The following is a 23,148-nucleotide window of genomic DNA, read 5'->3' as shown; positions in this document are numbered from 1 at the left end:
CACTTCTCTATCAATCTTGGTTTACAATTTATAAACACGCGTTAGACCTCACAGGACTGATGTAGTCCACACCCACTAAGCATTTGTTGTCACAGAACAAAAAAAACAAAGCCAAACAAAAAAAAGCCCACCACCTCCCACCTGGGCTACCCTGAAGAAACCAAACCACAATAAAAATATATTTTAAAATAACTACCAGAATATTTTCATTAGTATCTACACAACTGTTGCAAAATTGAAAATATTATCCTCCAAGACGAGGTGATGTATCAAATACTGTCATTTATCTATGCTTGTTCCTACTTGTCTCACAAGCTCTTAATGTAAAGTTTATCTTCACCTATAAGCAACAAAAGGTCCTATTCGCTTTTTCTTTATGGAACTATAGTGAAAAACACTGTAGAACACACATAAATGGTAAAATATATTTTTCCCAACTATTTAGTATTAAAGCACTGATCTGTACAACAGTTACCAAATGTGTTTTACTTAGATTCCAATCTTCGTACTTAAATCTTTCCTCCCAAAAATACAACTTTATTTTGTCAAATCTATGTTATAATTTTGTTATCGCCCGTACCCACCGCTCCTACACACAATGACGCAGGGATATTGGGAGAGGCAGAGCCTCACCTAGTGTAACCCATCATAGTTCACTGATGTCAGTGGCACTTTTCATTAGCTAAGGATCTGCTCTCTTACATCCAACAGTTTATAATGTCTTAGGATTACAGTGAAATAATATGTTCTGCCAGGTTTGCTATAAAGCTGTGCACACTGCCAAAGTAAGGACCAGACAGACAACGTTATGTAAACAAGGTCTATCAACATTTTATCTGTCCCCCTCCACATTGACACCAATTTAGGATTTGTGACCTTTAAACTGTGTCTTGCAATGCCATACCACGCAACAGCAAACAAGTCAGAAACCTGTATGCAGTAAAGATTTTGTAGACCTTACATATTTCTACAGCAAAAGACAAAGGAAGTTAAGAGATGGTTTTAACGTCTGACTAAGAAAATTTCTTGGTTTTGGTGATTTAAGTTAAGACTGACACATAAAGCTTGGTCTCTACCTACTTGATAGATTCTGATATTGCTTAGGGCAGTCTTCAGTTTTAACAGTGAACTCTCTTCAGATGGAAAGTTATAGTTCCATTTCAAAGCACAAACTTAATCATATTTATCACTATCACCACCAGTAAACAGTCATGCTAAGTTTTTAAGATAAGTCTTCATGTTCAACCTAGGCAATCTGACAGATTTTGTTAATAGAACTGAAACACTTCCATTCTTACATGTATACTGTCAACACTGGTAATTCTCTCATCCTTATTTGTTGTAGCATTAATTGAATAATTTCTTTCCCTAAGCCAATTATACTTCCTTTAATTCTTATCTTAATTCTATCCTGCCATCCACATAAAATTCTTTTTGCTTCAAGCTAGATTCTAAGACACCTTCTGCTTTTTCTTAAAAATATATTTAGCTAATATTAGTTCTATTCTTCTGCAACACCAATTTCCTATCTTTGCTTTGTATGACAAGTTTAAGTTCTCCAACATATTTTATACATGATTGCTTCTCACTTCAACCTGCCATGAAACATAGGGCTTTTTAAAGTAAGTCACATGTGTGGAAGTAGCAGATCCATTTGATTTAGTCAGCCAATACTGATGCAAGTAACGAAAATCAACATCAAAACAGAATCAGTGTTCACTACTTCTCCAGTAATGTCAGCAGGGAAGAGGGAGAAATTCGGTTAAGGCATAGTAGGAAAAAAAAAAGGTAAGTCTGTTTACTGGTTTTCTTTTTGTAGTAGTAAAACACTCAGACTTCTCCCCACCTTTAAACATTTTCTATCCCAGTAAAATGCAAGGAAAATTTATGTCACTGCTTACCATCGTATCAACACAAAGTCAAGTTCAATATTACCTTAAGTTTCTTTCTGAACAAAATATACAAAAGCGATAATGAAAAAAAATCTTACCCTGGAAGGTGATCTTACATTAGCCAAAAATATTTTCTCACCTTAGACCATATATTACACTTTTGTTTCTGAAAAGTAGATGAAGCATCAGAATTGTCTTTCTTTCTTCTACTCTATTTTACTGTTAGGAACGCACTACAAAACACAAAGCTACGCAGCTATGAATTTTTTAATGAAGGAAGAAATTACAGATTACTTTTTCTGTTTTGCAGTGGAACAGAAATGGGAATGGAGGTTTTAAGCCATTTTCCTTCACAATGAGAAGCACTTTGCAAAAAATAAGACCAGAATGATATATTTTTCAGTTGCCATCTCATTTACTTAATTTAGTTATTGTCAGGGTTGCAGTAAATCTGCAAAGAGGGGTTAAAAAAACATTTCATTAATTTGAAGAGGAAAAAAAAAAGCATTACCTTATATCCTATAGTCTTACGATAATACAGAATTTCTTTTTCCAGGAGTTCAAATAACCGTGGTGGGAAAAACTGGAAATCTTGAATATTTGGTTGTTTTGGAGGTCGTGGAGCCTTCAAAAATACAGATACATTACCATTATCTAAGCTTGATTTCTGTGCAATTAAACTGCCATGATTCAGCAGCAGTGGCAGCCTATCACTTTGTAAATACATTCATTTTAGTACCAGTATTGGGTGAGAGCAGGGGATGCAACATGGGAGAGGAGAAGAGCAAACAAACAACTTAAAAAACCCTCCATACTTGCCAACCTCTTACCTTTGGGACTTTTGGTTCGCTAACACGTAGGGCTTCTCTGAAATAAGCATCAACTGCATAATTAGCTTTGCGTTCTCGTTTTGGAGGCTCTATCCATTCCATCATGCTCAGCTTCACACAGAACAGAATAAAAAGATATTAAAGTACCTGTAAAGTGACTAAAGTCACAAAAATAACGACTAATGTGGCACTGCAAAACAGGAACATATTTTTGCACAGCAAATCTAATGATTGTGGTCAACAATTTAGATACTGCAACAGAGTTCAAAAATAATCTAAAATTATAGCTGATGATAACACATATTTAAACACAGAAAAGATAATACACAAGTAATGGAATGCAGTGGCATGGATAGATCCCTTTACTGTAGTCTACTTATTTCAGACACCTAAGTAAGGTTATGATTCCATCTACCAAAACACAATGGAAGGACAGGGGACATGGGCTCTGAATTCTATAATATCTTGTGATATGAATGAATTACTTCTCGTCTAAATATCACAATGAATAACGTCTACAAAGGCTACAACATTGGCAAAAACGTATCTACTAGCAGCAAATTAATTTTAACTAAATTACTTGAATTACACTTACTCATGCATATTTCAAGACTATGTTGTATTTAGCTGGCTTCTTGTAACGAAATTATCAACATGAAAAAAGAATCTTACATATATACACACATCCCCCACTCTATTCTCATTAAATATTTTATTTTTTCTAAATGTTTCTTCAAAATTTATAAGAAAGCTGGGTTAGAAGGGCATTCTGTAAACAAATAAGAGTTAACATATCTGATTTCAGATTAAGACTTTAAGGATATCTTGACTATACGTCCTATACAAAACACAAACAGGCAGAGGTAATGCTGTGGGATCCCGTGTAATACCTCTTTGTTTGGATGAGCCTTCTATAATTAGGTAAATCATTGTACAAACAGTTCACATTAACGCTTGCGACTAAAACCTCCACTGCAAAAGAGACTTCAGTCCAAGTGCCACATATAAAACTATTATGAGGCCTGTTTTTTCCTCTGGGTTATGTGGCAGTAAAATAATACTGACTGCAGCAGTACAGTAGGATGCAACACCGTATTTCAGCTGCAGAAAGGATAAAATCCGAGCAGTATTAATCAGATTCTACCATGCACAAAAACAGTGGGGCTGAAAGCTAATTCAACAAAAATTCAGAATACGTGGATTTTTCAGTGGCTAAGTGAATTTTTAAGTGGCTTCTTACTTCTCTAGACTAACCTTTATAGCCATAACATTTCTAGTATGGCCTTTACGCTTGCACCACTAACCTAAAGTCTCAAAGACTTTAAGAAAAATTACCTTCTGTTTTTCTCTATAATCTTCACCTTCAAAGTTGTATAAGCTCATCTCTGTGTCCATAGTGAAATTTCGTAAGGAGCTCTCCCCCATTTTCTGCAATCGTTCATTCATTTCAGCTGTCTAAAATACAGGAAGATACTTTTAGAGTCACTCAAACTGTTTTATCTTTTCTGAAAAAAAAACACAGGTTACATCATTATTAAAACATTCTCAATGTCTTTTTCTGTTTTAAAATTCTACTTACATTTTTCTTGTAAGGAGAGACACCCATAGTGCTTTTCAATTTTAAACAATCTGACTCCTAGACTTTCCAATAAACTCAATTTATTATGATGGGATGTAGCCCTACAACTGTATGATTTAACTTTCTAGTTGAAGTGAAATTTACATCCAGCTCTCTGGAGATGAAGTGGTAGTTCATTTTTCCACACACCTACCTATTCCCTAATAAAGTTCCATAAAGGTTTTGTGTCTATTAGAATTGTTGGCATAAAATTTACATCTTCCTAAAAGCCCACAAAATAAACAGTCCTTAAGATATGGTCCATAAAGTCTGAACTTTGAAAATAATTATAACTCACTAATTCTACTGCTTCAAAGCTTCCATAAGCTTTAAAATATTTACAAACGGTAAAGAAATACTTGGGCTTAAAAATAGATTTACATAATCAGATTTCATTTCTATTTTGTGCATATATATTTAATGTTTCACACATTTCAAATTCTGTACGAAACTGTTCTCTAACCTTTTTTTCACCTCTTTCTAAAATAGTCGTTATATCTTCTTCTGTCAGCTCACTATCTTTGGAAGCAAAAACATGTGTGGCTCCATGCCGGATCATCTGTAGCATCTCGTCTTTTGCCAGTTTGTTAGACTGTTGATCTATGAGCCTACCTAAAAATAGAAGAAACATGTTGAAAGTTGTAATACAAGAGTTCTAGTAGGACCATACAAACAGTGGATTTTTTTTTTTAGTTCACTGGAAGAACAAGAAAGGAAAAACAGAAGAACAATGCAGAAAAAAGTTACATTTCACTTGAGCTGAAAGTAAACAGAAATAGGGAACTTCAGGCAAAATAAAAAAATAACAACTTTGGATCAAGCCATAACAAAGACTGTTTCACATTCAGATAATCCAAATTTTATGTTTAAAATCTTATTCTTACAAAGTTAGCTGACCTTTAAAGATCAAAATCTTATTTCAAGATGAAAAATTACAAAGTATTTTGTAATAACCATTAAGAAGTACTTAAGATTTTTAACACTCGCTTCACTGATTACAACCCAAATCTCTGAATATTTTCCTCAAAACCTTAATTTCTGTCCCAAGTTTCACTTATCCTATCTCATCTCTTCACAGACCATCAAAATTTTGACCATCATCCTTTTAGCCCACCCTTTTGGAAATACAAACAACCTTCAAAACTTAGCTTCAGAACCTTAGTTTTTGGCAAACTATTCTTCCAAGAGCTTCTAAACAAAGACACACAAAGCAGTTTTAATGTTCATTGAATTCATATGTGGCAAGAAGCACGTCTGTATAATTATTTTTATCTATCATAGAACATTATTTCTTTTTTTTCCATTTTAACATATCATAAAACCCAAGTAACGTCTATTCAGCTGTAGTTTGCTTTCCTCATTTAGAGTCTTAGTATAAGTCTATTCCCACGTTATTTAGGAAAACATTTTTTTCAAAAATTTCAGCTGAACAAGTGAATAACTTATACATTATAGTTTCTTAGGTTGATTTAGTATACTGCTATTATACACAAGGCCTGCTTTCTCTCATACTGTACATTTGTACAGTTATTTAACCCATACTTTAAGGGACTGAACAATTCTGTTGCAGACAAACACAGATAGCAGTTGATACCTTGTTGTATAACTATAGAGTCCAGTCTCAGTTTTATTTCAGCTCTTTCTACAATCCTCTCTTCAACAGTATTATCAGTGATTAGTCGAAACACCCGTACTGGTTTCTTTTGACCAATACGATGCGCACGATCCTAACAAACATAAATCAATGAGTGTTCAGCAAGAAAAACTCACAAGCAATACACAGTTAGCTTGCAGAAATAGCAGACTGAAACATATATTTCTTGGTTCCTTACTTATTCAGGTGTACACAAAAATGTGAAACCAGTATAGTAATATTGACTTATATCTGGCTATTACACCTTTTAAGTTTGGGTCATTCTATAGTAATAAATGCAACTACATCATTGTAAATGAAGATAACTGAATGTTTGTTTCGACTGCAATTAGCAAGTGGAGACACAACAGTATATACATACACACACCTGCACTGCTTTCAAACTAATTCTCTCACTTCATATAGGTATTGAAACTTTGGCATCCCTGGCTTGAGCATATTATGAGCATTCCACGGGCAAAGTCCATGAAGCCACAGCTTCAATAATGTAGTTGTCCCAAGCTAGCTGTACTAAAGCCTCTATACGCAGCTCACATAGAACAAGTACAATGCACAGCAAATGAGGTTATATAACTAACATACTATACTTATTTGTAACAAAATTTCGTGCTTATTCTCTCTAGAAAACATAAACGAAAATATTATTTTGTCCTCTTAAAAAAAGTTAAACAACTGGCCTTCAAGCTGTCGGTACTAGAATTTTCTGACTGTCCTTTAAACATGAGTCGTTAAAATTTTTACTCTCCTGCAAAATATTAATTTCTTCCTGTAAATCCTACTAAAGCTCACAAATCACACTCATCAGTTTCCAGGAAGTTGGCCTACTATTGGCAGTCAGCATGCGTATAGAAAGGATGAGTTATTGACAGTAAATATTTGGTGTGTTTAAGTGCATTAAAAAACAAACAAAAACAAACACAAACCAAAGAACAAATACCCCCCCAAATCATGCAAGAAAGATCGTGTGAGTTTTATTCCACACGAAACAAATTATAGACTTGATTTTTTTATACTCAGCACTCAGAAAGAGAAGATTTTAGTATGTTTAACCCAAAGACAAGGTCTTTTCCTGGCATCACCACAGAATGATTTTGCACTTACGCAGAAACAAGTTAGTCTACAAAAGCATAAGCTCCCCAAAAGGGAGGAATATAAAGCTGCATGCTTTCAATTCTTTGCTATTATTTCGGAAACAGCCCTCCATTATTCATTTACTGTTTTCTTCTGGAAAGACAGAATTAAGAATAATTCTATGCATAAATATTGATACAGTATTTTGACGGAAGCAATATTGTTCAATTATGAAAACAGTTAAGTCGTATTTAGAGAGAAAAATCTACAGCTTCTTCCACAATTCTGTTCATGCTCTTTTTATGCAACTCCTTAGTTTCTTGGTATTAAATACAAAAAAATAAAGAAAAATAACAAAAAATACAAGTTCTGGAAACACTTATACAAAATACAACAATGACAACTTTAACAAATGAATGTTTATTAGGGAGTTAACTCACCATGGCTTGCAGATCTACTTGAGGGTTCCAATCTGAATCATAGAGAATAACCACATCAGCAGTTGCCAAATTAATTCCAAGACCTCCAGCTCTAGTACTCAGCATGAAAATGAATTTACTGCTGTTGGGAGCATTAAATGTGTCTATTGCTTCCTAAAAGAAAAAAAAGTGCCATTTAAAGTATCAGTTTTCAAACAAGCTTCCAATACGCTGGTGGGTTTTCAATGAAATTTCTTTGAAATATACAGAATTTTCAAACCAAAACCAATGTTTATAGAAGTAAGAAACTGTACATTTACACAGGTGGAAAAATCCATTCTGAGACCAGAAAATATTACATTTTTCATTTAGATGAGCAACAAGTGAAACCTCCTTTACTGTGGACTTTGGTTAGAAAAAATATATAACCTTAGCAGCCTTTGTAACTGCCATTTTTTCTTTACTTTAAGCAATGATATACCTACTTATATATATGTGTGTGTGTAAATTATAATTTCGTTATGATCTAATATGTAAAACACAGGCATTTCTTGTTTATATACAACTTTCTCACCTCTCTTTCTTCATGTGGTGTCTGTCCATCAAGTCGGCAGTACTCATATCCACGCCACATGCAATAGTCTTCCAAAATATCCAGTAAGCGAGTCATCTGACTAAAAAGTAGAACTCTGGAACCTGACCGAACACCACAGAAGGTTTTGTCGTTGGTTTTATGTTTTCACATTAATCTTATCTCAGAGCTTACTATAGAGCATAAGTAAGAATTCATGTGAACTATTCTGTACTATGCCTAACTTAACTCAAGTAAGTCTTTCCTCTGGAGTTACTTTTCTGGTATTGATTTAACTTGTCCTCAAGACAGGTTATTTGATAATTTATACAGAATAAACACAGTTGAAGAAACAGAACACTGAAAACCATGGGAAGGGAAGTAGCTGACAACCGATGTGCACAGACAACCTAATACTCTCATCAGAAATTTTCTTAAAGACAGCAGAAGGGAGGCTCCACTCTTCCTTTCCTTCTACTTCTCCACATTATTAGTCTTCCTCATCATTCCTGTAAGACTTCCTTCCCTCCATGTGTTAAGATCTACAGAAGAAGGATTTTCAATAGAAACCTCACTGAAAGTAATAAACACATTCACTAGTGGAAAGACAAGAATCAATCTATGCAATTTTTGAAAGACAGTTTTACTTACAAGCATTCAGATCACTACTGTTCATAAAACAGTACTCACCTTGCTCTCTGAGTTTTGCTAGCAGTTTATCCAGAACTAACATTTTACCACTGTTAGTGATGAGATGCGTGTCAGTGGTGTAAGGAGGGCCCGGCTCAGCACCATCAAATAAGTAAGGATGATTACAGCATTTCCGCAGCTGCATCAGAATATTCAGCAGACGCATCTTATCCATTTTCCCAGCTGAATTCAGGATATCAATATCTTTCATCAGGATCCTTGTATACCTGAAGTTTTGCAGGCAACTTTGAACAACTCTCAGTTTTTATTTGGTATATAAAACATGAATGAAACCCTGCAATATCCCAATTACTTATCTCTGGATGCAGGAATTTGCTCTGTTTATATAATAATGAGCTATACTATTCTTATGAAACTTGGCAAAAATGTCTGACTGGTAATAAGGATTTATAAATCCGTATCTAAACATGAAAGGCAATTTGTCTGTAAGTGACAATGATCTGTCATTTACTGGGTTATCTTACACTTCCATTTTAGGACTACAAAGTAGATTAAAGATACCAATCATTTGACCAAAGCTGCTACACTGAACTGGCTCCTTTTGTCATATCTCTTCTGGGTATGTGGCTCCTTGAGGTTTTATTCTCATTTCAGCTCAAACTTTTACTGGTGCATACATACTTGGATCAAAGGAGGAAACTTAGTAGGCATATGTTCTTTCAAATAAAATTAAAGAAGGAAAAGAAATTTCTGCTTTATTCCTCCCAACCCTTTTCATTACCCTTCCTAAGCTCTTTGTAACTTGTGCGTCCTTAAAAAAAAGCTCCCAAGACAGCTATAAATAAGCTTCTCCATCTGACTGTCTTAACATGCAACTACAAAAAAAAAAAAAATCAGTCTGAAGAGCTGTAGTGTTCTTTATCAAAAAAGAATCTTACTTTGATGTAAATAACTCACCATTCCCTCTGCATTTTGCTGAGCCCAAGATAAATTTTTACTTCCTTCTTTGGAGGCAAACTCTTTTCTACTTCAGCCTTTATGCGACGTAATAAAAACGGCTTCAAAACCTGCACAAAGTGAGAGTTTTTCCACAGATAAATTTATAAAATTGATTGTCTCAAATACAATATTAACAAATTAAATTATCTGATATTTATTCAGAACTAATCAGTATCTATTGCTGTCATGGTGACTCCTTCAGAAAAATCCTGCTAAAGTCTGCAAAATGAAGCTGTCCACTAATGGGCTGTTTGCACTTAAATACGTAACAATACATAAAGATTGCCATTATTCATCCCAGTTGTTACCCTAAGCAAGGGCCAAACCCATAAGCTTATAAAATCTATTTATCACCTTTTAACATAAGCTCTGTTTCATTTCCACTAGCAGCATATACCAAATACACCCATATTTCAAAGATAATATACGTTGCACTTCCTTCTGATTTGTTTTGTTACTGCATGATAAAAAATGTCTTTTATCTCATACACAATAAAACAAAGGTAAAGGCATGCCTTTATTCAGACTAGCATGACATGTGTATCAGTATACTATTTACAATAATAAATGGTTTCAAAAAGATCTCAAAATTCTTCGGTTTCCCATTTTATGTATAGATTTTGCCTGCTTCAAATAGTAATGTTACGGAAAACAGTATCTATAATAGTTAGTTCCAATATTTAATTAATGAAAATTCTGCTGAGCATTTCTGTAACTAAATACCTTCACGTTCATCTCCTCAACTTTGAGATGAAGGGGGAAATAATCTGTTTTTCTTTTTTACACTATGTATGCTAATGATGACACATCATTACAGCTTTAATTACTTACAGCATGAAGCCTTTCTACAAGTTTCTGATCACCGAGACAATTTTTAGTGTCAAACCAGGAGTCAAAATCCTGTGGTGAGAAACAGCACAATTGGTATGAACAGTTTATCATCTGTATTTTTAACAGACACATATTGACTCTCTTTCACTCCAGCTGAGTGCGGCATAAATCTTGAGACAAATGACTTCTATGACTGAAAGAAAAATCAGTCTGCAATTCTGTGCCAGCACGTTACAGCATTCAAGTCAACTGTGTAACTCCGCAGACAAAATACCATTACTGTGGTTAATTTACAATGGTTTTCCATGTTCATCATTGCAGTGTCCAAGTTCTTCCCTTAGTGCTTATGTAATGATGGGGCAAGAAAGTAAGAAAAGAAAAAAAGTGAAATCCTTAAGTAAATGAGATGGACAACAGACCGAAAACAACAGAACCGAGCAGTTCAAGTACAAAGAAACATTAACAGTAAAAGATGAGGACGGTGACTCAAATTCGAAATTAAAAATAGGCTTACGCTTATTTAGATGCTTCATATTCTTCATTCTGCATTGCACTCTCAAATTTTGTTCCATTTTGCATAATACTTGAACTATTTAGAGTATTACATTTGCTGCTACTGGCCTAAGGACTTATCTGCACTAGCAGAATGCACCGTTTGAACTAGGTAGAGCAAAAAAATGATCTACATTTAGGTAAGCCTCAGCGCTTCTACAGGTCTTCTCATCATATGTCTCTTACTAGGCTGGTCATTCTTCTCTTCTTCAGAAAGCAGCCTGGGAATCAAAATAACAAGAACAAGACTGTACTTCCAAACGTCAACTTACATCTGCAGAATTGAAGACATCAGGTAAAAGAAAATTGAGTAATGCCCACAGCTCATGGAGGTTGTTCTGTAAAGGAGTTCCTGTAAGCAGCAATCGATTTGTTGTCTTGAACTCGCGTACAATCTCTGACAGCTAGAAATACAACAAATAGTTATCATCATCATGAACACTTAAGCATAATGAATTTTCATCAGTTTCTGAAACCTGAAACAACATCAACAGTGAGCTACTTATGAAATTAATATTTAGCACACAATAGCTTATGGCTTATATTTTAAAAAAACACCCCAACACTTAAAAATCTGCTAAAATCAGATGGAATCTTTTGTGTCAAACTATCTTCAAAGTATCAAATAATTTTGAGTTTACCTTAGACTTCTCATTCTTTATTCTGTGGGCTTCATCAATTACCAGGTACCTCCAGTTAAATTTTTTGAAGACTGACTTCTCTTTAATTACCATTTCATAGGATGTAACACAAACATCCCATTCACCAGGCATCATAACATCACGGATAAAAGCAGCCTAAAGCAGAGCAATTGAATTAATAAACATTTATAAATATGAACAATTTATATGGAATGCAGTGAAACCTATCTCTGCCAACATTACTGATGAGCTAAGCTAGCACACACAAAAGACAACTCTGAAACATCTTTTCAGTAACTGAAAGTTACTATAACAAAAGCCTTCAATCCGTTGTACTTTAGGCCCAGACAGACCATCAGCTGGGGTTAAGCAAAACAATTTTTCTCCTATTCAAAATTAAATATTTACTCTTCAGCCTTATTTTTCTGTAACTTACATACAGTACACACTACCAATAGGGAAAAAACACACTAAATTAACTAGTCCAAAGACACAATCCACAGAAAACTGTTTTAAAACTACTCACAAAGCCCACTCCCACCTTCTCTCTTCCCTGAAGGTCTCCGTCCTCTGTCCCATCCCTCTTTTATAAGGGATACACATCTAGGCATATAAATCCTTTCATATGGAAAAGCTACACATGCAGGGCTCCAAGCAATTACTTAGCAGGACACAGAGACCACCCCAGCTAGTAGGACTGACAGAACTGTTCAAGATCTCAGCCTTGAGCTACCTAATGGAGGAATGTTCTGTACAATACTATGCACTGAATTACATATGCAAATGTAAACTCAGAGGTGCTTTAGTCACCACAGAATAGAGATCAAGTAGAAAACGAGGAAAGGAAAAGTTATGACCTTACAAAATTAAGACTCTGAAAGCAAAGACAGCACAAAGTGAAGGTGCACGCTTGCCTTCAACACAATCTTAATTTCATTCCACAGAACTAGCAATGAATACACTGTGGTACAAATATTATCAGACTTCAAATTAAAACAATCTCCAAAGAGCAGTACAGTCAAATCCAAGACTGTAGCACTGGAAGGAACTGTCCAACTCACTAGCAGAACCAGCAGTTCCTCTCACAGAATCATTTAGGTTGGAAAAGACCCTTAAGATCACAGAGTCCAACCATTAATGTAACGCTGCCAGGTCCACCACTAAACCATGTCCCTAAGCACTGTGTCTTTTAAATATCTCCAGTGATGGTGACTCTACCACTTCCCTAAGCAGCATGTTCCAGTGCTTGATAATCCTTCCTGTGAAGAATTTTTTCCTAATATCCAATCTAAACCTCCCCTGGCACAACTTGAGGCCACTTCCTTTTGTCCTATCACTTGTGAAAACACCCCTAGTTTCCTCAGCTACTCCTTATAAGACTTGTTCTCCAGATCCCTCACCAGCTTCGTTGCCCTTCTCTGGACACGCTCCAGAATCTCAATGTCTTTCTTGTAGTGAGGGGCCCAAAACTGAAGACAATATTTGAGGTATGGCCTCACCAGTGCTGAGTACAGGGGGACGATCACTGCCCTAATCCTCCTCACTACACTATTTCTTATACAGGCCAGCATGCTATTGGCCTTCTAGGCCACCTGGGCACACTGCTGGTTCATACTCAGCCAGCCATCAACCAACACCTCCAGGTCCTTTTTTGCCAGGCAGCTTTCCAGCCACTCTTCCCCAATCCTGTAGCGCTGCATGGGGTTGTTGTGACCCTAGTGCAGGACCTGGCACTTGACCCTGTTGAATCTTACACCATTGGCTTTGGCCCATTGATCCAGCCTGTCCAGATCCCTCTGCAGAGCCTTTCTACCCTCAAGCAGTAACAGGCAGTCAGGCAATCCATATGAGAAGCCACAGAATTTACAGGGACATCCAGCTCATTGATCCCCTTCAAACTAGAAAACCACCCTGTATCTATTTTAAAGCCTTTACTAAGAAAGATGAAAAACTCTAGAACAGAATCCTAGTTACAAGGCAAGGCGTGGAAATCAGACACAAGTAAAGAGTGGAAGAAGTCACCTAAAAAAGGTGAAGAAAGAGGTAACAAAGTGAGGGCAATAAAGTGAACAAACACCGTCACAATGCAAACACAGAAGAGAAAAAAAATCAGTGCAAAAATCTAAGAAGACAACAGAAAAAGAGGTAAGTCAGACAGCTGTACTTTGATGCCAGTCTATTATTTCACCTACTGATATGCACTTTTTCCTCGTAGTTACAAAAACGAGATTTTGCATTTTCAACACTAATATAGTTAAAGATTACTAACAAACTCTGTAATTAAGGAAGTAGCTTACAGAGAATTCCACATACCCTAATGCCAGTTTTTGACAAGTAATGTGTACATCTGATACATAGAGCACTTACTCTGGCATCTTTATCTCCAATAAGGCAAACAGCGCGTAATGATGGAACCCAGCGTTTGAATTCATTCATCCAGTTGTGCAAAGTTGATTTTGGAACCAGGACCATGTGTGGCCCAGGAATGTTTCGGTAATGCTTCAGATAGCCTAATAATGCTATTGTTTGCAGAGTCTTACCAAGACCCTGCATTGACAAAGAGGGGGGGGGAAGAAACCTGCTGAAATGAAATACCATACAGAAATAGTTTCAAACAATTTTCCTACTATATAATTCTGCCACTTAAGTTGTTTAAAGCAAACTGCACAGCAAATGTTTACAGTACAATTTCTTTCACTGCATTACAATTCCAGTTGTGAAAAAGCTAAGTGTTGCAGAACAATGCATACTACTGCATGTACATTAAAAACTACAGGCACTTGAATTTTGCTCAATAATTACCACAAAAATTCCAAAAGATTACTGCTTACCATTTCATCTGCCAGAATGCCATTAACACCATTTTCATACAATGAGATCATCCAGTTCAAACCTCTAACCTGATAATCTCTTAGTGTTCCTCCTTTCACATCTGTAAATGTAAGATTCCTCTAAGTAGAAAAATACTAATTCTAAGTAGAAACATTTAATTGCGATCTGCTCAGATTTTAATTGCATCAAAGCAATCAGAAAACTAATGATACAATACTTACATGAAGGAGACTCCTCAAATCGAATACACACATTAGACGTTTTTCGACTCTCTGACAACAGCTCTTCATCTTCTTCTTGTTCTGTGCGCCTGTGACGATAACTAAAGAAAGAATCCAAGATTCATGTTTATATGAAATATTTTCAAAACACTGACTATAAAATCAAAAGAGACAAATTATAACAGAAACAATCACTGACCTACAATGTATGTGTTCTAGTACCCTGACCAAAATCATACCCTGTTAATAAGTTATTCCTTATGGTTCATTCCAGCTTTAATTAGAAAGGCTGATATGAAGTCCTCTGTTCCACACATAATTATACTCTGACAATAAGTATCATGAGTTCTCTAAGGTACTTTTGAATGAGCAACACAAAAATACAAAGCACACATCGGTGGTGACCTTAGAATCAATTACTTCAACTATACATTCATTCATTACTACAACTATACCATTCAGAAGAATCACATATTCAATTTAAAAAAAATAGTTGCTTGCTATTACAAGAATCCTCAGAAACACTACATGCAGGCTATGACTGCATTACTGACTAATATAGACAAACTGGTGGAGGAAGACAATTGGTACTGAGGATCCAACATCCACACTACATGCATGTTGTCTTGTTTTAACTTGTACTAGCTCCACTCTGATCCCACTGACATGTTCACTAGCAGCTGGAACACATCAGGTGCATTTCTAGAGTGCGCTTTCTAGCATCATGCAAAAGGAATTCATTTCACATGCTCCAAAATCACTCCACAACACGGACCAAAGCATGGTAAGTGGCAAGAATCGGAGAATTTACTTTAAAAGCGCATTCCTCATCCATGGTCATACTGACGTTGATGGATCAGCATGTAAACACCAACCAGCTTTTAAATAAATTATGATAACACCATTAACAGGAAAAGTTCTGGACTTACTTAAAGCACAATCTCCATGCTACTAACTAAACAGATATGTTAAAATGCATAACTTGTGTGAAAGTGTAAGAAGACGGAAATAAAAATAAAACATACTCCCCAGCTGAAATCAAACTCTGTTTTTCATCTTTCTTCATCCGTGGCCGTCCCAGCTTGACTTTCAATGGAGATGTTGGTGATTTTTGTGCTGCAGGCTGAATAAAATGCGCAAAAAGTTCCGTCTGCTTCAGGAGGAATTCAAACCTTTTTGCTCGATCTGCTTTCTAGTTTCCAAAGTGGGGAAAGATTTAAAAAAAGAAAAATCAATAAATTCTCTTCATAAAAAATGTATTTTTATCAAGAAACAGAATTCAGACACTCGTGAGAACAACTTATATGAGGAAAGACTGACAAGACCATATGCCTACTGGTAGCCAACTCAGAGGGCTACAAGCATCATGAAATAGCTCTTCAGCTGCTTCAGCTTACAGCTAAGCCAGAATTGCACCCAATTGTAACGTGTGGTAGTTCAAATGATCCGTCACGAATACTACAGCAATCTGGAAGACATGGCAGCACCTGATAACCTCATCCCAGCAACTCATCCCCATTCAAAACTCAAAGATTAGTAAAACAACCCAAACCCAGCTTACTTGTATATATTGCTTAAGTCTGCATGGCACACTAGCAACTGTGAAGGGATGCTTTAAAGGACTGTCTACAACAGATAAAGGAAAAAAACTAAGGTTCTGACCTATAGTAAGGGATGAAATCCTAACCTTCAAGACTATCAGGATCTGATCCAAGACAACAACGTCGTAGCTCTGCTTTTAGAAGTATGACTAAAATAAAGGATGCACCAGCTCAATACTGCTTTCAGTGAAGTTTGTGAATTTTGCTGTCAAAAATCATTTCAGTTTTGCCATATCAATGAGGCATATGCACTTCATTATATAAAAACAGCAAACATATGTCCTTCTCTATATTTAAAAGACAACACATTACATTACATATTTTTTAAGAAAAATATGATAAAATGCAAATGCTATCTGACAGAATGAAATTGTCATCAGTTTCTCATTTTTAAGCATCATCTAACACTGTACCACTTAAAGCAATTTTCATGTGAACTCATTTATATATCTTGATACAGACTACAAAAGTGAAATTGTAGTTCTGTACCATAACCTTTCTAGGAAATATACAAACAACAGAAAGCTTTTCTGCAGGTAACTTATATGCAAGTAAAAGCATTCTAACAGCATGTCCTGGTTTGAGCGACATGGAATTAATTTCTCTTCCAGTAATTTTACTTTGCAGTAAAGTCTCTTTTAATGCTTGGGAAAGCTGCACTTTTAGAAGATACTCGTGTCTGAATTTGTGAAAATATTTACTTCATAGCCAGCTATGGTGTGCGGGTTTCAAGGTCTCAGTGTTTTTGAGTTAGCCAGTTGCAGGAATGAGGAGGAGTGAGGCCCAGGCACTTGACCCAAGCTGACCAACAGGATTATTTCATACCATGAACATCACATTTGATATAAATTAGAAAGTTTACTGAAGAGTTCTCTCTCTCTCTCATCTATGATGGCTGCAATCCTGAGAACTTCTTGCCCCAATGCCAGACTCCTGAGTACTTCTCTTCCTCCTGAAGCTGTAGAGCTCACAGTGTGACATTTGCTGTCCACTGCTGTGAGTGCACAGCTTCCTACTGATAGAATGGGCTGAGTATAGTCCTTGTATATTTTATGTTGCTATCGGGATCAATATTGGTTCTTTGATGTTATTAATGTTAATTATTTAGACTTATTCTACTAAATCTGTTTAAATGTCAACTCTCGGGTTTCCCTTTTTTTTCCTGATTCCCCTTTCTGGGTGGGGAGGAGTCACCGGGTGACAGAATAATTGTCTAAACGACAATAAATTATTGTGGGTTCCTCAAACCATAACACAAACCAAAGAAACCTGACATGCAATGCATGATCTTGCCACATGAGGGCACTGCATTTCTTTTAATAGTGCACCACTTACCAGCAAATAAACACCTTTACAAAGATCTCCTGGAAAATAATTACGATTATTTTTCCCTTGCATTCATTATTGGACCATTTGTGCAAATAACTTGAAAATCAAATAAACTGTAAATATCAAGTAAAACTTTTAGGAAAAAAATCTAAGTGGAGGAGTAACGAAGTGGATGTTTATGCTCATACGGGGTATGAACAAATCCATGTTTTGTCATGAAAACACTTACCATCTTCTCTTCATATTCTGGGTCAACTTCTTTTTCAGGTCTAGCTGCCTTTGGAGGAAGTTTGAGTTGAAACGGGGGATCATTTTTCTGAAATTCAAATTTTAAACACTTAATAAATATCAGCTTCTTTATTCACTAAAGCAAAAAGATATCAAACTGAACAAACGTAGACACTACAAGATAAGCATTATTTCAAAATGAAGTGGCTGCATTAATCATATTATTTCACACAAAGCAGAAACTGATACCTATGATGAAACTAAAGAGGAGATATGACCAGATAAAATGCAAGCTGAAGATTTGTCTCATCCTCATGTTTATGTCTACAAATAGGATCCAAGTCAAAATCCTTGAAAGAAAGCACTGAAAGGGGATAAAGTTTAATGTTTCACGGAGAGCTTGCTTTAAATGCATACTTGAAATTAATATCTTTAAAAGATATTTAAAGAAAGTAAATGTAATTTCTAACTGTAAAATTCCTAATTGTAAATTTCTGGCACTTGCATTGTGGTTTGGTTTTGTTTGTTTTCACTTCTAGATGAATACTCAGAGTTCATTTGGAAATAGAGGTTTAACTACATTTAGCCATATACCTAGGCAGTGGCACAAATTAAACAACCAAATCAATCCATTCAGTAACCACTGCATGGTATGTTCTTAAGCGGTTAAAAAAGAACTACCTTATTTACTATAAATGAAAGAAAATTAAGGAACTGTAACAAAAATGGATGACTTCTGTAGTTTATGATTAATTTCTGTCTTCAATTGGGAAGCTCAAAGCAGGTTTCCACAACTTCAACTGCTACATTGCTTTACACAAAATATTTTATATATAAAATATGTTTTGATATACAAAAATATTTTATATATAAAATTTTTCCCAATTCAGTCTTCGACATATGTCTTTTTCCACAAGTCCTGCAAATAAAAAATATTAAATATTTTTTGAGATGCATTAATTCTGAAAATTTTTTTGAAAAGCACTAAATAATCTGAAAGTAACTGCCAAAGTGGATGCCTGTATAAAATGGAACAGAGTAGAGTCTTAATCTGGCAAGTTGCAGCCCAGAAAACCAACTGTATCCTGGGTGCATCAAAAGAAGCGTGGCCAGCGGGGCGAGGGAAGTGATTCTGCTCCTATACTCCGCTCTCACAAGACCCCACATGGAGTACTGTGTCCAGCTCTGGGGCCCCCAACAAAAGAAGGACATGGACCTGTTGGAGCGGGTCCAGAGGAGGCCACGAAGATGACCAGAGGGCTGGAGCACCTCTCCTATGAAGACAGGCTGAAAGAGTTGGGGCTGTTCAGCCTGGAGATGAGAGGGCTCCAGGGAGACCTTATAGCTCCTTCCAGTACCTAAAGGGGCTACAGCAAAGACGGGGAGGGACTCTTGATCAGGGAGTGGAGCGATAGGACGAGGGGGAATGGCTTCAAACTGGAAGAGGGGAGATTTAGAATAGATATTAGGAAGAAATCCTTCACTGTGAGGGTGGTGAGGCACTGGCCCAGCTTGCCCAGAGAAGCTGTGGCTGCCCCATCCCTGGAGATGCTCAAGGCCAGGTTGGATGGGGCTTTGAGTAACCTGGTCTAGTGGAACGTGTCCCTGCCCATGGCGGGGGGGGTGGAATGAGATGACCTTTAAGGTCCCTTCCAACTCTAACCACTCTATGATTTTAAGTGCTTTAAGTATCAGTCTACTATAAATACATTAACATGAAATAACAATTAGTCTAAACTATTCAAAGTCAAGTAGCAAAACCAGACCAAAAAGGGACTAAATATGTAAAAGTCTGTCAAGCAACATTACACTTAAGTTTCAGAACTCTTACTGATAAATATATATGCCAACTTACTCTGTAACTTTAAGCACAATTATGCAAATGGAAGGAATATTTTCTGCAGTCAGAGATCACCTTTTCAAGTTTTGGCTCAAAGGCATAATTCTCTGCAAAGATGAACAGTACTAAGTGTACAATGAAGTTGTTTGACAATTTAGTGATTTTATAAATGCACGACTTCAGCTTTGCAAGGCCAAATGATTATGTTGGAAATAGGTAGCAGTAGAAATGTTCTATTTGCTTACAGCTTCTTCAATCATATAGGTAATCAGCTAATCTCAGAAAGCAATGCTACACCAACACGCCAAAGAGCAGGTCATATTTTATATATGTGTATAGTCACACCTCCATTACATTGCTATATAACATACTCCCCAGTAAAAGAGATTGCCAGTGCTAATATCAGGCCCAATCCTTCTTATTGAAGTGACAAAATACTCCTCCTCAGAGGAAAACAAAATTGACAGTAGGCCATTTCAGATATCTCCCTCACTTCCCCTAGAAATAAATTACATAGCTGTGTGCTACTCTAAAAGAGTTGCCTGTCTACCTCAGGTAAGTATGAAGTTTCTCCTGTGTAAAGCAGAGCAACTCAGTATTATAACAATCCCTTTTAACTGCAAGTTTTCCAAGTAAAATGTGATGCAATATTATCTTTCTAAGGCCCGAGGCAGAAGGCTCTAATGCCCATTCTGTTGTTACCTAGATTTACTCAGAAGAAAACTTACAGTGGCATACAAATCAACTGTATTCAAAAATAAGTATTTGTGAATAATGCACTCTGAGTTGAAGAAGTAAACAAACTGACATGTAAAGTTACTGCAGCCACAACACTATAAAATCACATCCTACACCTTATCTTTCAAGACAAAACACTGCCCCCCCTACTCCTCACCACAGTGTTTGTCGAACAATGATGGCCCCAAAATATTAGAAATAACAAACAGGAAACTGTCAAAAACTGATGAGAGACGAATAACTTAAGACACAAGCATCCCATCATTATGCAGATTGTATAACTAACTGTATAACTATGCAACAGACCTGTGGCCCAACATGAAGTGAAATTCCGCAGTCTGAATAAAAACTCAAATAGCAAAACCTCTTTTTTTTCCCCCTTAAGAAACATATTGACCAGTATGGCACAGTAGCACAATGCTAATAATATTTGAAACCATTCACGGAGTTTTCACGGAGTTTTCAGAGTTGGAAAGGACCTCTAGAGATCATCTAGCCCAACTCCCCTGCTAAAGCAGGATTGCCTGGAGCACATTACTCAGGACTGCATCCAGGCGGGTCTTGAAAATCTCCAGAGAAGGGGACTCCACAACCTCCCCGGGCAGCCTGTTCCAGTGCTCTGTCACCCTTACCGTAAAGAAGTTTTTCCGTGTATTTGAACGGAACTTCCTGTGTTCCAACTTGTGCCCATTACCCCTCGTCCTGTCACTTGGAACCATTGAAAAGAGCCTGGCTCCATCCTCCTTCAACCCACCCTTTAGATACTTGTATGCCATAATAAGGTCTCCCCTCAGCCTTCTCTTCTCCAGGCTAAAGACTCCCAGCTCTCTCAGCCTTTCCTCATAAGGGAGATGCTCCAAGCCCTTAATCATCTTAGTTGCCCTTTGCTGGACTCGCTCCAGCACTTCCCTGTCCCTCTTGAACTGGGGAGCCCAAAACTGGACACAGTATTCCAGTTGTGGCCTCACCAGTGCAGAGTAGAGGGGGAGAATGACCTCCCTCGACCTACTGGCCACACTCTTCCCTATGCAGGCCATGATTCCATTGGCATGGACATTCACTGCTTTCAAATTATTTCTCCAGGCTGGCATTCTCTAAACATTTAGTACCAACTTTTTATCAGTTGACATGCATACAATTTTGCAGAATAAGTTGCATCCAACACAGAAACTTTTTGCCCCTGAACAATCAGGTAATGTTCAGAGTTACACCATACTGTAACTCACAACTGTTTGTATGCATAAATAATGAAATACAGAATCAAGCATTCTTTTCAAGCAAAAATGGACTTTCATCAATTGGAATTAAAATTCTGATTGAACTATATACCACTACTTCTGCAGTTTTCTCCAATACCATAAACAGACGACACACTGTCATCATTCTTACTAAGTTTTTATAAGATTCATTCTTCAGGTTAAATCTTGGCCGGTTTCCAAGGATACCCGAGCATGTCACTTCTTACATTCCCTCTGTCTTAGCCCTTAAGTCTTTCTTCCAAAAACCTAAAGGGAGGCGGCTGGCAGCCATACATGCTCTTTTCAGGGGTTCATTCTCCATCACCGTCGCCTTTCAGCCGGGCAGAGGGAAGGCTGAAGCCCTGAAGCCCGAGGCCCGGGGACAGCCCGCTTCAGCCGCCACCTCTCCGAGCTGCCACCGCGACACACCCCCCTGCCCCCTCCGCCAGAGCCCTCGCCCCCCGGTTCCCGCCACCCCCATGCCGCTCCGGGACAGCTTTACCTGAGGAAGGGAATCAACAAGGGCAATACAGGAGGGGGCCCTGCAGGACCGCACAGGCCGGCCGGGCCCTCACGGACTGCGGCAGAGGGGCCGGCGCGCTGCCAGCGGCCCGACCGGCCGCCTCAGGGCTGGGACGGCGCGGCCTGAGGGGCGGCAGGGCCAGGCGCGCCCGTCCCCAGAGGTTCCCCCCAACCTCCCCCTATCCCCATCCCCGCTCCCGGAGCGGTACCTCCTCAACACCGGGCTCCTGCGCAGAGGCCGCCGCGGCGGAGGTAGAAGGCAATTCGCCGTCTGGGCGGGCGGCGACACCGCCGGGGCTGCTCTCGGTGTCCATTTTGTGCGCGGCGGGGACCGGAGCCACCGACGGGGGGGGGTGGGGGGGTGTGAAGGTAGCCCCACCACCCCAAACACCGAGCGGCCCCACCCCTCCCGCGCGGATCTCGCGATACTTCCCTGAGAGGGGGGCGCCAGGGGGGCGCGTTTCCCGCCGAGCGCTGGCGGCCGCCAGCGCTCGGCGGGAAACGCGCCCCCCTGGCCGTGTGCCATTTCTGAGGTACTTTCCACGTCCTACAGTGCTGCCTTTGTAATCTCCAGAGAGCAGCCGGCCTGTGCCTCGCCTGTAAGGGGCAAGATGCGCTCTCCTTCCCGTGTCTTCCCAGGCATGAGTCCCTGTGGCCCTGGCACAGGCAGGTCGAGCCTGTGGACTGCCGACCTGAGATGGGAGCATGGAGAGCTGGCATAAGGATAAGGTGCTGCAAGAGGCAGTCAGTAAAACAGAACGGTACAAGGGAAGAAAACTTTCTACTTGCAGTTCATTTTCCTTGGTTCCAAACCCTGTTGCAAATAGCACGTGTGCTTTCCAAGAGGAAACGGCCTCAAGTTGCGCCAGG

The 23,148-nt window shown here is 38.0% G+C and overlaps 1 protein-coding gene across 1 annotated transcript in view; it reads right to left on the bottom strand.

Moving 5' to 3' along the window:
• The window catches only part of SMARCA1 (SNF2 related chromatin remodeling ATPase 1), a 33,226-nt gene extending 10,627 nt beyond the window's left edge, over positions 1-22,599 (bottom strand). Inside the window, exons 1-18 of the mRNA XM_082488326.1 lie at positions 22,488-22,599; positions 17,942-18,028; positions 15,808-15,974; positions 14,783-14,883; positions 14,561-14,661; positions 14,097-14,276; positions 11,730-11,885; positions 11,361-11,492; positions 10,537-10,605; positions 9,664-9,773; positions 8,746-8,972; positions 8,059-8,180; positions 7,506-7,658; positions 5,935-6,067; positions 4,804-4,952; positions 4,058-4,177; positions 2,723-2,833; positions 2,404-2,517 (exon numbers count right to left, since the gene is read on the bottom strand). Coding sequence (XP_082344452.1) covers positions 2,404-2,517; positions 2,723-2,833; positions 4,058-4,177; positions 4,804-4,952; positions 5,935-6,067; positions 7,506-7,658; positions 8,059-8,180; positions 8,746-8,972; positions 9,664-9,773; positions 10,537-10,605; positions 11,361-11,492; positions 11,730-11,885; positions 14,097-14,276; positions 14,561-14,661; positions 14,783-14,883; positions 15,808-15,974; positions 17,942-18,028; positions 22,488-22,592 — 2,337 coding nt within the window. The 5' untranslated portion in view covers positions 22,593-22,599. The remainder of the gene's footprint in view (positions 1-2,403; positions 2,518-2,722; positions 2,834-4,057; positions 4,178-4,803; positions 4,953-5,934; positions 6,068-7,505; positions 7,659-8,058; positions 8,181-8,745; positions 8,973-9,663; positions 9,774-10,536; positions 10,606-11,360; positions 11,493-11,729; positions 11,886-14,096; positions 14,277-14,560; positions 14,662-14,782; positions 14,884-15,807; positions 15,975-17,941; positions 18,029-22,487) is intronic.
• Positions 22,600-23,148: the final 549 nt, after the last annotated feature.

This window comes from Vanellus vanellus, assembly GCF_965231255.1.
Source record: "Vanellus vanellus genome assembly, chromosome: 10".
NCBI classification, from domain to species: Eukaryota; Metazoa; Chordata; class Aves; order Charadriiformes; family Charadriidae; genus Vanellus; species Vanellus vanellus.
This window is presented reverse-complemented; position numbering and strand designations above follow the sequence as displayed.